This window comes from Miniopterus schreibersii, assembly GCF_964146895.1.
Source record: "Miniopterus schreibersii genome assembly, chromosome: 2".
NCBI classification, from domain to species: Eukaryota; Metazoa; Chordata; class Mammalia; order Chiroptera; family Miniopteridae; genus Miniopterus; species Miniopterus schreibersii.
In genome coordinates this window covers 104,877,001-104,894,280 of record NC_138102.1, presented here as the reverse complement: position 1 = coordinate 104,894,280, position 17,280 = coordinate 104,877,001, and the positions used below count along the sequence as shown (strand labels likewise).

General features: G+C 44.7%; 2 protein-coding genes across 3 annotated transcripts in view; one reads left to right on the top strand and one right to left on the bottom strand.

Annotated features, from left to right (window-relative positions):
- Positions 1–7,353, top strand: part of ADIPOR2 (adiponectin receptor 2) — a 55,526-nt gene extending 48,173 nt beyond the window's left edge. Inside the window, exons 5-8 of one of the 2 annotated variants that reach the window (XM_081130828.1) lie at positions 1,300–1,486; positions 1,724–1,911; positions 4,460–4,653; positions 6,747–7,353. In XM_081130828.1, the coding sequence (XP_080986954.1) occupies positions 1,300–1,486; positions 1,724–1,911; positions 4,460–4,653; positions 6,747–6,875 (698 nt within the window). In that variant the 3' untranslated portion in view covers positions 6,876–7,353. The remainder of the gene's footprint in view (positions 1–1,299; positions 1,487–1,723; positions 1,912–4,459; positions 4,654–6,746) is intronic. The other variant, XM_081130829.1, reaches the window with a different exon arrangement.
- A 6,443-nt stretch (positions 7,354–13,796) lies between these two features.
- CACNA2D4 (calcium voltage-gated channel auxiliary subunit alpha2delta 4) overlaps positions 13,797–17,280 on the bottom strand; it is a gene marked incomplete at both ends in the record, with an annotated part of 112,643 nt that continues 109,159 nt past the window's right edge. The window contains 4 exons of the mRNA XM_081127755.1: positions 13,797–13,901; positions 14,633–14,727; positions 14,917–15,065; positions 16,344–16,461. Coding sequence (XP_080983881.1) covers positions 13,797–13,901; positions 14,633–14,727; positions 14,917–15,065; positions 16,344–16,461 — 467 coding nt within the window. The remainder of the gene's footprint in view (positions 13,902–14,632; positions 14,728–14,916; positions 15,066–16,343; positions 16,462–17,280) is intronic.

Genomic DNA, 17,280 nt, shown 5'->3' with positions numbered 1-17,280 from the left:
TTCCAAGACTCCCAGTGGATACCTGAAACCACATATAGTACCAAACCCTATATATACCATGTTTTTTCCTATACATACATACCTACGATAAAGTTTTAAGTTATAAATTAGGCACAGTAAAAGATTAACAATAATAATAAAATAGAACAATTATAACAATATACTATAATAAAAGTTATGTGAATGTGATACACACACACATACATACCCCAGTAACCTGATAACTGAGACGGCTACCAAGGGACCAAATGGGCAGGAAGTGTATACACTCTGGTCAAACGGGTGATTCATGACCTGGGGCGGGATGGCTTGAGATTTCACCATGCTACTCAGAGTGGTGTGCAATTGAAAACTTATGGATTGTTTTTTTCTGGAATTTTTTATTTAATATTTTCAGACCACTGTTGGCTATGGGTAACTGTACTGCAGAAAGTGAAACTGCATAAAGGGGAGAATAATTGTATACTAAATAGTTTCTGGCCATATCCCATTTGACTTGGATTTCTTGTCACATTTGATTTCCACTGTGTCCCCATGTTCCTACCTTGCTAATATAGTGAGAATAGAACAGAGAATGAAATCAAGTTTGTTGTTGACGTCTAACTCCAGGGTAAATGTTTTATGAAATAGATCAAACAGAATCACTTAGCAAATGTTTAAATTCTTAATATCTATGCCTTCCTTTTGTTAAGTGACTCTTCTCTAAGCAGTAAGAACATGACATCTTACTGTGAAGAACAGTGTAAAAATTGTTTATCAAATAGTCTGTATAGGCATTTACTGTCCTTAATTCTTGAATATTGGGCCAAGTGGTAAGGACCAGAGAAGCATAGTGTTCCTTGACAGCTATTGGTGGAGGAAAGCTGTATTTCTTGGCAGGGTTTGGAGGTATTGGAATTTATTGCAAAAGCAAATGCAAAATGGACCTTGAAAGCTGTACTGTAAATGTGCCCAAAAAATGGTATAAATGAAATTTCATACTAGATCTAGAGACAGAAGTGGACTGATGCAGTTTTCTAAGAGTAGAAGCATTGTATGGTTTATTTTTGGATTATGCTCTTAGACAAATAAGTGATTATATTTTGTGTACTCAGTTTATGAAGCTGAGAAGTGTATGATGCCAACAATGTCTGAAGTGGCCAAAATTTTGGATAGGCTTCAGTTATTTAGAAAATTTTTCTCGTGGAACTTTCAATCCAGTTATCATTTTGATTGTGAAGGATTGAAAACATAAGTAACACATAGCATTGTCTCTTCAAAAGGAAAATCTTTTCTCTCTCCCCTGTGTTTTTTTCCTAGGTTGTGTATTCTTCCTGTGCCTGGGGATCTTTTATATGTTTCGCCCAAACATCTTCTTTGTGGCCCCTCTGCAAGAGAAGGTGGTCTTTGGATTATTCTTCTTGGGGGCCATTCTCTGCCTTTCTTTTTCATGGCTCTTCCACACGGTCTACTGCCACTCAGAAGGGGTCTCCCGACTCTTCTCTAAGTAAGTATCTGTGAAGTCTATATTTTGATCAATGATTTAGAGTCAGTGGGTTAGTGAAAAATGTCTAGCAGAGCTGGCAGAATTAATGTCCTCTCATAGAAAGTTTAAAAAAAGACTTAAAGCAAGCACCCCAGTATGCCTCTTAGCTGTCATTGCTAGCTCATGTCATGGGGGATTAACGTGAACATGTAGTAAGCAGTGATTTTTAACGTTAAATGGATTTTTTTTCTGTCCTAGACTGGATTACTCTGGTATTGCTCTTCTGATCATGGGAAGTTTTGTTCCTTGGCTTTATTATTCTTTCTACTGTAACCCACAACCTTGCTTCATCTACTTGATTGTCATCTGTGTGCTGGGCATCGCAGCCATTATAGTCTCCCAGTGGGACATGTTTGCCACCCCCCAGTATCGAGGAGTACGAGCAGGTAAGAGCACGTGGAGGTTTTACATTGAACAGTTATTTATTTACCAGTCATTTACTAAAGGCCTACCATTGTCTAAGCATTATGCTGTGTACTCGTGATGCAGAGATGAATAAATCATTGCTCCTCCTCTTGAGGGGCTTTAATGTATTGTTCATTAGAGTTGAGGAACAGTGGTAAGCTACGTGAGCCAGTGTGTTTGGGGCAGTGTAGTTCACTTGAGTATATGGCCGTACACTGTCGATAAGACGGGCTCTGTAACCTTTGTAACATAAACAGCGATTCCTCTTACTCTCAGCATGAGGTGTATTTTTGGTGTTATCATTTTTGTTTTGTATATTTATTTTAAAATGTGTAATCTGCTTAGCTAAGTAAGACTTCATACTGATTGTGTTCTATTATTGTAGGCACCATACATCTCTTGTGATGTAGGGATAAAGAGGCCTTTTATTTTTAGGATAATGTCTGTTAAGCTGGAGATCATATGGAAAGCCAGAAGCCTTTGAGTACCTTGGGTGAACCTTCCTGTAGGAGTACAGAAGTTACAGGGCTAACAGAGACAGGTTTTTGTCTCCCACTGGACTGGGGACTCCTTATAGCCAAGGCTGTGTCTTGAATTTTCTATTCCCAGTATCAAACCCAGTGCCCACTGAGAATGAATAAGAAGTATTAAATGGAGTATTTTTCCTTTCAATTTTTTTTTTTTTTTAAACAACTTGTTGAGTATTTAAAATTTAAGACATGGTTCATCTGCAGTTACCTAGAAGATTAGGAGTTAGAACTGACCTTGTTGTAACACTCTGTCCTCTTCCTTGTTTAAGTGTTTGAGCAAACGAGCAGTGGTCAGGGTTGGCTTTCAGTAGTACCTCACTGTGGTGTTATGCCTGCTTGAGCACAGGAGATAAGAACGTCTTTGCTGAGTAGAGCTGGACATCCTGCTGTTTATACATCAGAAGAGCAAGTTCCTGAGCTTTGACTGAGACAGTGACAGGCAAGACCATTGGTAGCCTTTGCTTAGCATGTAGAGGAAGAAAACAAGTGAAAGAACAGGGTCACAGTGATTTTTCTTTAGTGAGGAGTGGAGGTAAGAAGTAGTTTTATTTAGACCTGCTTGATTTCTTTCTTTTGTGAGATGAGCGTTGCCATTTTCCTCTTCTCTGTTGATGTCCGTTTTATTAATGAACATGCATGTGTGCATACATGTATTGTTGCATACCAGCAGCTTCTGTAGTAATGTCTGAAGCAAGCAGTATGCCCCTTTCTTTTGAGAAAGCTTACCAAGTGATTGTTTTACAAGCGTCATTCTTAAGTCTTTGTGTCAAAAATGTAGGAGCAGTTAGAGCTCTTGCAGGGAGTTCATGTGGTGCTTTAGTTGACACAGATTTCAAAGTGGTTTTACATCAGTTGCCTTCAAACTTTTTTAATCATGACATTTTTTTCTCTTACAACCCTGCATGGATGCACGCACATGCACACACACGTGCATGCACACACAAATTGACAAATAGCAATTATAAAACTTTTACAAATTAGTGCTTAACTCTCCACTTGAGACACAGTCTGATATTTGTTATTTTTAGTTCATTTAAAAAATCATGATCCAGACTCAGTTGGTCATATCCAGAAGTTTGAAAAACACTGCTGTAGATGATTTTGAAGGCAGTAGGTAGGGCTTGGTGGAGTGATTCTGATAGACTTCTGTAGACTTCTGTACCTGATTGGTACTTTTGGGCCTGGGAACTTTCAGAAGCATCTATCTATCTGTCTATCTATGTATCTATGTATCATCTATCTATATCTATCTATCTATCTATCTATCTATCTATCTATCTATCTATCTATCTATCTATCTATCATCTATCTATCTATCATCTATCATCATCTATCATCTATCTATCTATCTATCTATCTATCTATCTATCTATCTATCTATCTATCTATCTATCATCTATCTATCATCTATCATCATCATCTATCATCATCTATCTCTATCTCTCTTTCTTAGGCTTGGAGGGATAAACCTCTAGGTGAGTGTAGTTCTAGCTGTGGTTCCCAAAAATAGTTTGGGGATTCATCAGAACTAATAACTACCTTTTGTTTCCTCACCCTCACCTCACTCTCTCATTCCCTCCCCCGTTCTACCTCAGAATATCTGTTGCTTTAAAGGGAAGATAAAATGTGTAAAATTGCTTTGTATTACAACCTGTGTCTATAAAGAGGCAGAATTTAAGGAGGTTTAAACAAACTCCTAGAGCTGTCTATTTCTAAAATACTTCACAACATGCTTTGAGGACTGCTGACTCCTTAAGCTAAGCCTCTCAGCAGGAGGCTCCTTGCATTTGTAAATAGATCTGTCTCTTAGAACATAGCTGTGCTGTCTCCGGTGGCAGTATCCTAGATTTGAAGAACCTTTTTCTGTTCAAACTAGAAGCTAATACTGCATTCTACTTTGAAGTATTTAGTTTACAGAATTACTGGTTCTGTGCTGTAGTATTTATTTCTTGTTCCTTATTTCTCTTCTGTATTTTTGCTTTATTTGTGTGATTCCTAGGAGTGTTTTTGGGCCTAGGCCTGAGTGGAATCATTCCTGCCTTGCACTATGTCATCTCGGAGGGGTTCCTGAAGGCCGCCACCATAGGACAGATTGGCTGGTTGATGCTGATGGCCAGCCTCTATATCACGGGGGCTGCTCTGTATGCTGCCCGCATCCCTGAACGCTTCTTTCCTGGCAAGTGTGACATCTGGGTAAGTGTGATCAGAGTGGCTATTGTGTATACATACTTATCTCTTAGTGGGTTATTTGCAGACTAGGAAGTGAAATAATTGGAAAAGTTTTAGACTCAAAACCTGACAGGTGTGTATTCTAGTCCTAATTCTTCCTCATGAGTTGTGTTTCTCTGGGTGATAAGTACAATAATAGCTGTATTTATTGAGCACTTACTAGGTGCCTGGCATAGGACTGAGTGAGCAGTTCACACAGATTACCCATATAACATATTAGCCCTAGCAGGTATAACAGCTGTTATTAACGTGTCTGTTTTGCAGATTAGGAAATGAGGTTTAGGGAGATAGGTAACTTGTCCAGTGCACCTGGCTGTTCAGTGGTAGGGGTAGAATTTGAATCAGGCTAGCCTAATATCAGAGTCTGTGCTCCTGTATACTGCACTGTACTGGCAAGTGACTTAGTCATTCTTTGTCTCAGCTTCCTCATTTATGAAATGATGGTGATGGAACAGATTTCTACCAATGCACCCTTTGGGGCCAGATTTTTATTTAGGTCCTTTTTGATCACCAAATTTAGCGACTTGTAATGAGAGAATGAGTGTGTATATGTGTTTGGTTGGAATGGGAGGTAGAGATAACTAGATTACAGTTAATGGTAAGAGAGGAGGAAAGAGAAGAGGCAAAGAACATATAAGAGACCAGTAGACGGAAAATTTTATAACAGAAGATGGCCTGAAACTTTTCCAACAGTCAGAATTGGAGTGGTGTTTGATATGAAGTCTGACCTCTGGAATTCTGTTCCTTAACCTGTTGTTGGTTGTTATAGATTAAGTTGATTATATATAGTCTCTTTAAAATTTAGTTTCGCTCTCTGTAAAATGAAGATAATACTAATTTAGGCAATCTTTTGAGCTTCAAATTAGCTAATTTGTCTCTTCAAGATTGCCTCCTCATAATTTTGGCATTGATATGGAGAGATTTTTACCTTTTCTCCTTTTAGGGACAAATGATTCTCCTTTGGTTTCCCAGGAAACATCACTATGGATGTGACTTATAGACCTAGTTTACACTCCAAAATCAGTATCTTTCCTTGATAAATACTGTTTTGCTGCTGTACTTTTTCTTTTCCTTTTTCGCTGCTGTACTTTTTAATTTTGAGACTATAATGAGAGAATAGTGTGATTTTTTTTTTTTTTTTTTTAATATGTCTATTTCAGGGAGAGGGAGGGAGAGAGAGAGAAACATCAATGATGAGAGAGTCATTGATTGACTGCCTCCTGCACACCCCCTACTGGGGATCAAGCCCGAAACCCAGGCATGTGCCCTGATCAGTAATTGAACCATGACCTCCTGGATCATAGGTTGATGCTCAACCACTGAGCCGTGCCAGCTGGGCAGGATAGTGTGATGTTGAAGTAATGGTTGGTGCACTGAGCATTTGATAACCCCTTTTGAACATTCTATAGAGTAGGTTAAATAAATAATATCACACATTTGTAGGCCAGCTTCTGACTTGAGAAGGAAGTAAAAGGTCCTGCTTTCCTATTCTTTCAATATAGTACGTTGTTTGTGTAATTCCAGAGCCTTTGAGCTGGAAAAACTCTAGCCACTGTATGTTTTGACCTTGTACCCGATCCTGGAAATCCCTTTAGGTTTTCTAATAGAGTGCATTTTCTAACATTTGAATGACCATAGCTCAGGTGCTTCAGTCCATGACAAAAACATCCATCAGCAAGAAGGAAAATGCCCTTCTGTCTACCTGTAGCCCACTGCTAGACATTAGGGGATCGTTGGGGTCTTTGTGATCTGTTGGCAGGAGAGTCTGTGTCCATCATTTGTCCCTGAGTTCACCAGATAATCCACTGTTAAGTGTGCACATTTTCATGTCTAGACCTTAGCGGCAGCATCTTGATTTCTTTGGGGACAGCTAGCCTTCAGTTCAGCAGAATATGATATGCCTAATGTATATCCCAAGACCTGTGGACACCTCAAATTTGAGCTCTGTCACATCCATTCCTTGCCCTCTGCTCAGCATAAATGATCTTAAGAACCTTTAGCAGACTTTTAATAATGCATGGGTTTCTCCACCCCTCTCTTTTTTTTTTTGCCTCCAGTTTCACTCTCATCAGCTATTCCACATCTTTGTGGTTGCTGGCGCTTTCGTTCACTTCCACGGGGTCTCAAATCTCCAGGAGTTCCGTTTCATGATCGGCGGAGGCTGCAGTGAAGAGGATGCACTGTGACACCTACAGTAGCCAGGGCTGGGACCCTGAACCAGGGCCTGCAGCACCTGCAGGCCTCTCCTTTCCTGGCCATTGATGCCAGTACCAGAGGAGCCCCAAAACTTTGACAGCCTCGTGTGCTTGGTGACACCCCAGAGGCTCCATGTGGCACATGACTGAGAAGAGAAAAACAAAAATAAATCATACCTCAAAGGATGGAGTGCATCAATTTGGAGAAAAGGAGAAATGACCCAAACCCTGACGTATTTTTTGGGATGTACTTGATTGAGGGCTCTGCAAGACCCTTGGCAAACTGGCTTCTGATCCGTATCGTATTTATTTGTAGAAGACGGGGAAACAGTTTAGCTGGCAGTTCATTCTTCTCCCTTTCTCTCTCCTTAAAACAATAATACAAACCAATTTAGGTGAACATTTATATCCTGTTACGGGGTGGGTGTGTGATTTTAGATGCTCTTTTGGGAGAACAAACAAATTAATGTAAATAAGATTTCTAACTTACTGTTTAAATAAGAATTTATATAAATGTTTAACACATAGGGGTAGGGGAGGGTGGGAGAATTTTTGTATAGAGTGAAACATGCAAGTACCACACACTGTTTCAATTTTGCACAAAGTGATTGTAGGAGGATCAGGTGATGGCCCAGAATGCATAATGCCTTGGTGCACCACGCTGCCTTCTGGAGGCTGACATACCCTGGACCCTGGTGGGGCAGAGGGCACAGCCCCTGCCCAGTGGTCACATGACCACTCTTCTGCCTAAGAGCCTTGGGGAGTCCTGAGGTAGAGGGAGATGGTATGTGTTTTCTAAGTGGGAGCAGCATGTGAATGGCTAACAGGATGGTAGATAAAAGCTCTAGGTAAGGTGTCCTTAGACCAACTTTTCTATGCTGATGACCCACTCTAAGGAGTAGAACCACCTGCTTCAGAAACTATGCTGGCAGAGGGGTAGTAGAGACAGAGGAGGAGCTCTGGAAATGCTACAGGGCTGATCTGATTACTTCCTGGCATCCTGTTGAATTTTGTGGTGATTTTTATTTGATTGCAGGGATGTGACAGTTTTCTATATCCTTGTTATGGAGTTTTGAGATACCCTGGAAATATCCCTCTTATTAAAATAACTGCCCCTAACTACCCATCCTACCCCTGGGAATAAAAATGACCTTTCTCTGACATCATTCTTGGCATTAAGCCAGCCACAAGAGTCTGCCTTGTCCAGGTGCCTCCTGAGCTCATTTACTGGGCTAGGGAGAATGCTTCCTTTGGGTTAGGAAGGGTGAGTGTCACCTGGTACACTGTGTTTGCGAACCTCAGTGTGACAAACATATCAGCTCTCCTTGAACAAAAATACCAAGCAGGGCCCGATACCCACCATGGAGTAGTAGCAGCCCTTGAACCCCATTTTTAAGGGATAGCACGGTGGCAAGTTTTAAAAGGAAATTGTATATTATTGCCAGGGAGTCAGTAGATCTTTAAAGCTGTATCTTAGAAGAGCTACTAGAAGTAAAAAAAGAGATTGCTTCTGTCTCTGAGGTACCGTTATGGTGAAGGGAGAGTCTTAGGGGAAGGCTCTGGTTCATAGAATCCTCATCTTGGCTCATAGGCAAACCACTCACATAGCACCAGAGTCTTAGGTTACTTACTGTCATCCAGTTACTTACTGCAGGTGATTGTTACATCCTGGAATTGTGTGCATTAGAACTAAACAGGCCCTAAGCATGGGGGCTGGCATCCTCAACTGGGTGTTTGGGGATGTGGGAAGGGTCTCCCATTTGTTCCGTGTAGGGTTTTCTCAGTTCTTTCTCTCCTTTTTCTCCTCTTCCAATCTCCAGCAAAAGCTGCAAACCAGGAAGAAAAAAAATCCATTTTAGAACTTGGGAGGAATTTAAGAGTATTTTGGTTCTGGGTAAGGTTACTGCCCTAGGTGCTAGGTGGACCCAGCAAAAGACTCAGTGGGTGAAATGGTTCAGTGCCTGACAGAATAAAGAGCAGTATTACTTCCTCTGAGGGGACAGTCCAGCAGGGCAGTGGCCATCTGGAAGGAAGCTCACTTAGCTCCGTGGAAGCAACAGCACATATCAGAAGCCAGACTTGCTCTTCGGTCATGCACTTTGAGGTGCGGGGTGTAAGATTCAGCCTTGAAACACCAACAGAGGTAGCAGTCAGCCCACACCCCAGAGGAGGAGCTGAATCTGGTTCAACATAGCACAAACCCCTAGCAAACATGAAATTTAACACCAACGATGTATAATCCAGTAAAAATCTCTCTTGAGGGTGTGTGTGTGTGGGTGTGTGTGTGGGGGTGGGTGGGTGGGTGAGTGAGTGTGCGCACACCCATTTATATGTCTGTGTCTGTGTGCAACTGACTACCAACAGCCTCACTGCACGTGGTCTTACTGTGCTCGCTGAGAACTCACCAGGTTGGCGCCTGAATGCCTTACTCTCAGCAGTCTGAGGCTTGCTTGCTCTGTGCAGATTTTTAATTTTCTTTTTTGGCCCTAGGCTGGTTAGGACCTCTACAGCTTCATACTATCACCATTAAATAGTGGCCTTTTTCAGTATTTTTTCCTTACCCTTTAAAAATTGCTGAAGCCACAAAGCACATTTTTGGGGATCATAGAAGGTTGGGGTTTCAGAAAGGCACCTGTGTGATGGTTCCACACACCATGGGATTTCCCTACTTGCTGTATTCTCAACTTCTAATAAAAGGAACCAAATGGAAAATGAATTTATGTTGTGTATTTTTTTACTACCAAAGCTTTTGGCATTTCTGACTTGAAGTTTCAATTTCAGCACTGAAGCTTAAGGTATTTTGAGGAACTTTGTAGTCTGAATTCATAAACCAAAGTGTTCATGCCTAGCTCACTTCTCAACCTTTCTGACGAGGTTTAGAATGGAGGGGAGGGCTAACTCCAAGGGGGCAGTTCTTAATTTATTATTAAAGTTTATGAAACCAATACCTAATATAATGAACACATATGCACAGGGGTCTGTTAAAGGACTCTTGCTAGTTCATGTAACCCCAGCTACTACCCTATGAACTGATCAGGTCACATTTCATCGGTGCAAAAACTTTAGTGTAGAAAAGTGTAGGTGGACTCTGCTGGCTCTCTCTAAGAAGAAAATTCAGATGAGACAGTCTTACATGTATTGACTTAAAAGTTTTGGGGATTATTAACCCTTCTATGTAACTAAAGAGGACTTCTCTTTTTTCTTAGGTAAATTTAGTTTTGCAGAGAATTTCCAGTATTGGGATAATGTGTCCACTCTGAGTTCTCATTTTTAAGTATAGATAATACTTAAGGGTTTCCCATATTCGTAGAGAACACTGGATTGCATTTTGCCCTTGAAGAATAAGGTGATGCCTACAAATAACTTCGTTTTTTCCTAGCCTTTTGCACAAGCTGTCTATATGCTTGCTTTCTCGGGTGAGCTCTGGATATTGTGAAGGAAATAATAAGGCCAAGTTTGAATTTTGACTACAGAATGGTAGGTCTAGAGAAGCCTCTGAGCAGTGTTGCTTTAAAATTACCCCAGAAATAATATCCTTACCTCGAATATTTTGCTTCAGTTACAGCACATTCTGTATTCCCTCAGTGGGCATGAACTATGGACCACCACTCCCTGTATCCTAATGCACTAACTTTTTTCTGCCTTCAACTATTTGATTTGGTGAAACAAAGTCAATCTGGTTCTTGTAACTTCTGCTTGTGAAGGCATAGAGGAGACTTGGCGACCTAAGGAAGCGGGGATCCAGCTGCATGACCACAAAAGCCTCTCATTACTGCCCACCAACCTCCCCTGCCAGCTACACTGACCTAGAAATAGAACCTTAGGTTTAGATCCCACCTCTGCCATTTTAAAGGTGACAGGCAAGTCATTTCTTCAGCCTCTTCTCACCTGTTAAAATGGGGTTTCTAACATCCTTTGCATCTTTCTGTGAAATGCTCTTACAGATCAACATTTCTCTAATTTCCCATCATGATTGGCTGGCGTTTCTGTCAAACTCTTGCTCTAACACCTCCCTCTTGTGTTCTGTGACATCCCTTGTGCCCCCCCCCCCCGCCAATATTTACTTTTCTGATTTTAAGACATGTCCACTCCTTTGCTCTCCTGAACCAGAACTTCACGTAGCGTCATGAAGTGGCTGTAGAAGCATTTTACCTGAAAGCATTAATATTAAAATACACAAAACTATTAGGTGAATTCAGTTAATATATCCCTGTACTGAGGGAGGAGGATCTGACAGCAGCCTTGAATTCTTGGTCATCCAAAGATGTGCAACATTTATAAGAGAAGGGTTTCAAGATTCTGTACCCCAGACACTGGTCATTTATTATGTGATTTTGAACTTTGTTCCTCTGAAGGCAAGGTGATGGCTCTTTAGCTTGAGCCAGGCTGCCACCTGCTGTCCTTTTAGTGATTTTGTAAATGGCAGAAAGGAACAATGGTTCTGACCTATGAAGGCAAAACTCAAAAGAATATTCTGTTCTCCCAGGTAAAGAGCAAGGCTAGTTGATCTGCATGGTCATTTGTTCCATTGGTTCTGAAAGAGATTTCCAGATCTTACAGTTCACTGCCGGCCACGTAGAGGCATGGGGATTGTGAGAACAAAATGAGGCCAGGATCTGCCACAGCACTTCCTAAGCTTGGTTTTTAAATTATATGGCTAAAATAGTTGATAAATTTGCCTGAAAATGTTCTCTCGGGGTGGGTGGGGAAGGCAAGTCTTTCAAAAGACAACACTGGGTTGTCCTAGAGAGACTAGCAGTTGGTGTCTGGGAGGCGGTAGTTGAGGTCAGATGCTGTTGGAGGCCCTGTCAGTTTATAATTGCCACAGAAAGGCATGTGGGTGGCCATGGCCCATGCTGAGAGGGGCTGGAGCAATGGTTAGAAAGTGCTCATCCTGCGACAATGAGGTCATCTTCACAGGATGGTGGGGAAGCTCTGAACCATGACAGCCAAGGGGCCTGGAGAAAGGGCTCCCTGCTGCTTTCCCCACCCCCACCCCCCACCATGTAGACACCTGTGACCTTTGCCTACTGTTCCTGGCATCCAAACTGGAATTTCTCTGTCCCCTCCTCCACAAAACAAGGTAATAGTAGTTAGGCACATTATTAGAAATGTCACATTCCAACCTCACAACACTTCTAATAATTCGGAGCCAGTTTTCAACCCTGTCCTTCAGTTTCCTGGTCTGTAATATGGGGCTAATACTAGTACCTACTTCAGGGGGTGTTGCAATGGGCTAATTGGTGTTGCAGTAGGTATTGACAATGGGTGGTTGAATGGGCTAATACCAGTTTTCACCTGGTACATGTGAACCTTAGCTATTCCTAGCATTATTCTGCCACTTAAACTGGCTGAGTGGGTTCTTTATCTTCTCTGAGGTTCCGTTTGTTCAGCTGTAAACAGGCTGTTCATGACTACCTCACAGGATGGTTGCGAGACAAATGGTAATGGAAGTAACATTGTATAATTGATAGCATAAGGCATTTTACAAATACAATGAATGGGTTTTACTGAGTTGGCCTACTGTAGAGAGAAGTGGGGCCAATTACTGGTGGGAAACCTGTACTTTGAAGTGTAGAGGGCTGAGAAGAAGGGTCCCTGAAGGCCCAGTGCCCTGTCCTTGCCTATGATTATGGGGTGTGGCTAGACTTCCTCATTGGAGGTTGGTTAAACTGAAGAATCTGAGGCCACCCCAGAATTTCTGCACAGTTCTGCCTTTAATGTTGCCCTCACAGTGGAGACCGCTGTCTCTTAGGAGCTAGGTCTGAGGGGGAGGGAAGAGGAGATTCCAGGGCCTTGAGACCCTGGAGGAGTGTGTATGTGGGGAGGGACTCCCCAAATATAGTTCCCTTCCCAGTATACTCTGCCCGGCAAATTGAAGTGTTCCCCAAAGTTCCACCCCAGGAACAGAGCCAGGTGGTTTCTTTTGTAGATCAGTGGCCAGAAAAAGGCCATCATGGGACTTGGACCTCCTGGGGAGTGTAGAGAAGCCCTCTGGAGACCCCTGCCCATGCCATTGTGAGGGGCTGCTCTTCCCTGGGACCTCTGCTCCACTACAGCCACTCCTGCCACCTCCCTCGAACCCGCATTATCTTCCAGCGCGGCAGCTGTGCATCTTACCCTATTGGCCTTTTCTCAGAGAGATGCAAAATTCCTTTACATCAGGGCTTTGCAAAGATGTTTTTAGAAGTTTTTTAATAGCAATAGTTTGCAGACATCACATGCAGCCATGTTGGTGCAAAAGGATTCTGGGTCTTTTCCATTACTATTCACTTCTCTGCCCCCCCCCCCTCTCTCTCTTTCTCTCTCTCTCTCTCTCTCTCACACACACACACACACAAACACACACACACACACAGACAGACACACACACACAGAGTTAGAGCTTATTTTGAGCAGCAGGAGGAAACTGAGCTGCTTCCACTGTGCATCTCACTTTGAGGCAGCAATGTTTCTGGTGGGGGCTTGTTCTTGTCTTTGTCTCATTTCTGCTGTTGGTATTGGTCTCATTCCTCTCCTCTCTCTCAGTATCTTTAAGTCCTTGGGTTCTACTGAAGACCAACGAGGTTCTTGGGCTGGGTCTGGACTTCTGGAGAGTAGATGGAACTAAATCCTCTTGTCTTGGTCCGAGTGGAGCTCATGCTGGGCTCCTGAAGAGGAGGTAAGAAGGATGGGAGCGTGCCCACTGAGACGGGGTGAGTGGTTCCAGGCACCCTGGAAGGTCTTTGGGAAGTGGTTTCTGGTTCCATCTGGCAATTTCAGGAGGCAGGGCCCATTAGCTCAGGATTGAGATGACCACGGACCTCTGTGATAACCCCACTGGAGTGAGCTGGGCCCCACGTCAGTTGCTAACTCTTTAAAATGTCTCTGGAAGGATCACCTTGTCAAAACCGAGGTCAGCCTCGGTGGGTGTCACTGCAGCAGCTGGGGTGGCAACAGCCAGGCACACAGAGGCAGCAGGAGCAGGGGGAGTGAGACGGAGGTTTCTGAGGTGCCACCGCAGTCCTGGGCATTCTCCTGTTGACGCAGAGTAGAGATGAGAGGGCAGCGTTCAAGATGAGGTGACCGCTCCAGCCAGAGGAGGCAAGGCGTAGGGCGGGGGTCTCTGGGACTAATAGGGGCCAAAAAACTGGGGAAAGGGAGGTTTCAGAAAGTGGAGGAAGCACTGCCCCCTTTCTTAGACCCCATACATTTTAAGGGGAAGCAGAGGCTGTACACTCAGCCCCTGAGCTGGGCTAAAGACTTCTCTGCTTGCCCCAGTCTTAGAGTGGCTGTGGGGTCTTCCTTTTAGAATGACTTCAGGGAAGCCACTGACTCTGGGAGCACCTTTGATGCAGATTATTTGTGGCAGCCATGTCCAGCAAAGATGATACAGTGTATAAAACACCCAGCTCAGGGCCTGCTACATGGCCGGTACTCAATAAATGTCGGTCACCATTAGTATTTTGCACATAATGGTTTCCTCCTGTTCGCGGAGATAACTTGGAGCTAAGTGTAGTGGCAATGCGGATAATATGGGGAAGCTGTATTTTGATTCACTGAGGGCCCAAACCCTGGGACTGGGACTGTGTAGAAGCCCCCTTGGATCCTGGTTGACTTAGTGTTTGATGCACATGTATGAAGGTTTCCACGTGCAGTTGCATTCCTGGGTCCAGATGCCCTCATGTATGCAGGTGTGTAGGCACGGCCACAGAGCTGAGGGTTTGGGATGAGACCAAGCCCCACCCCTCACCTCCCTCCAGCCCCACCTCTGGATGGAAGGCGTGACAGGAGCCTGGTCGCCGGCGGAGCTTCTGGGAGCGCATCCTGTCACACTTGATAGAGGCATTATGTGAGGAATTCACTATTAAGGCAAACACCCCATGACAGGAGCTGATTCTGGAGACTAAGTTGTGGGTCAGGAGGCAGCACCCAGGGGCCTGGAGAAGGTCTGGAGAACAAATAATGATGCTTTGTAGGGGAGAGTGGGATGGTGGTGTTGAGGGAGGTTGGCCTCAGCCTCAAAATCTGAACCCCTCAATCTCTCCTGCACTCTCATCCCTCACATCCTGGAAGATTGGAAGGATATATTTGACTTCTGCAGCCTCCTGCAGGACTAGCGGGAAGATGCTGCAGTCACAGGTGGGGTCTGTCACCAGGAGGAGAAGGTTACTATTGGGAATCTGTTGCATCACAAATATCCTGCAGCAAAGAGAGAGGAGGGGCCATGGAATCCATGGAAGGCTTGACATTGGGCTTCTGCGGGGGCCCCACTGGAGGCTTCGAGTATAGAGTTAGGGTAGCAGGGGAAGAAATGGAGCCAAGAGGAAGGTCAGATCAGGGTAGATACAGGAACAGCTCTGGGCAACTGACTCAGTCCTATTGGCTTATTTTACCCTCAAGCCTTTGCAAATGCTCCTTTCCTAGCAGATTGGAGAAGGGGAGGAAGTCCAAACTGTAAAAATTTTGAGAGTGAAAGGAGTTGTTATTAATATATGCAAGGACAACAGGCATAAATGAGGACTGTGACAAGCAAATAGGGACATGTGGCTATCCTTGCTTTGGGCGAATGCGGTGGGGGCAGGCCATGGGTGGGGGAAGATGCAATGCCCAGCCTGGGCCACTAGGTGGCACAGTGCCCCTGCATACTGCCCAGGAGTCCCGAGAAGAGGGAGGGCGTCAAGGACGACAGAAGCCTGTTGTGCGCAAGGTTGGGTGTATTACATAACAGCTGCCCCTCGCCGAGCACTTCCTCTGGGATGGTTGGCTTTATGCACCTCCCCACACATATGTGTATGTGTACATAGCTTCACCACACTGCATGAGGTGGTTATTTCCATTTTGTAGATGAGAAAACTGAGGCTAGAGTTGGCTAAGTAACTTGCTCAAGGTTACACAGCTAGGAAGTAGCAGAGCCACCTTTTAAACTCAAGTCCGCCCTAAAGTCTTTGTTTTGCACCATACCATTTACTTCATCCTCACAACAAGCCTTTGAGCTAAGTGCACAAGTAACAATAGTCCCAAGAAAACTGGAGAGCTGGCTTGTTTCTCTCCTCAAATCTACCCTTGCCTTCCAAGGTCTCACCGTGGAGTTCAGCTTGCAGGCCCTGACACTGAGCTGCTACGTGGGCATGAGTGAGGCAGACATTGAATTGTGGGATCATTTTCCTCTGTCCGGGATGGCTTTGGGGCCTGGCGTGGGGATGGACTTGCTGACGAGGATTTGGCCTCAGGACCACCGTTTCCTAGCCCACCTAACGTAGCACAGCAGACTGCCCACTGTCCCCAACTGGCCTCCTCCCTCATACCCTCTGCCTGGGCTTGTGTTTCTTTCACTAAGGAGAGTGGGAAACAAAGACCTCGGAGCGTGACCTTTCATTTAGAGCACCCCCTTCTTCCTCCCCATTTAGAGTCGCCTTCCTGTGATTGACCAAGCCCTGCCCTGAGACTGGGGACAGGAAGAGCTGCCTCAGGTCTTACTTCTGGCAGGCCCCACACTCGATGATGCCGTTGGCCTCCTGGATGGCCCTCTGGTGCACAAACACGGGGTACTCCGTGTCGCAGGGCTGCAGCATGTCCTGTTTCTTGTGCTTGTGGGCTGCGGGGAGACAGAGGTGCGGATGGGAGAAAGGGCATCTTCAAATCGGAAGGGCCATAGATGTCATGCCTGCAGGGATCTCGGCTTCAACACTTCCAGGGCCGGTGTGGCAGCTACACAGTGAAATGCCCCCAGTCCGCTTGCAGATGGCTCCCTTGTCAGAAAGCTCTCAGAACATGCAATGGAGGGGTGGGGTGGGAGAAAAATAGAGAGGCAAAAGGAACGGAATCAAAGGAGTGGAGTGGCCCACAGTGGGAAGGGCAGCAGACTGGGCCTCAGGGTGCCCTGGGGGTCAATGATGTGTGATTGACACACTAGCCCCCTGACCTTGGAAAAGCCGCTTCCTGCCTAAGGGAGCCTGAACCCTCATTGTAAGCTGGGGCTGGGGGAGGAAGGAGGGCACATTCTCGAAGGCTCCTTTGAATTTTGATGTGCAGAGTCTGAGAGGAAAGCAGAGGTGATCAGAGTGCCCAGGTGTGGCTCGGGCAGACATTAGTCCCTTCACCCCATGACCCTCCAATTCAGCATGGACAGGTGACATTTTCTCAGTCCAACTAAGGTTGCTCTGCAAGTGCAGGGCCTGGACGAGCCCCAGGGCTGCTCCCCTGTCCCTGCTGATGGTGAGAGAGCAGAGCAGCGAGGGCCAGCTCCCGGCTGGGCAGGGGCCTCAGTGCATCTTTATGGTGCATTTGAGTTCACTCGGAAAGGACTCAGCACAAGAAAAGTAGAGTCCCTGGCAGCCTGCCCTGGATGGCCCATGTTTGCTCCTGAGGTGAGCAAGCAAAAAGCAAACAGGGCCAGCTTACGGGCTGAAGGTCA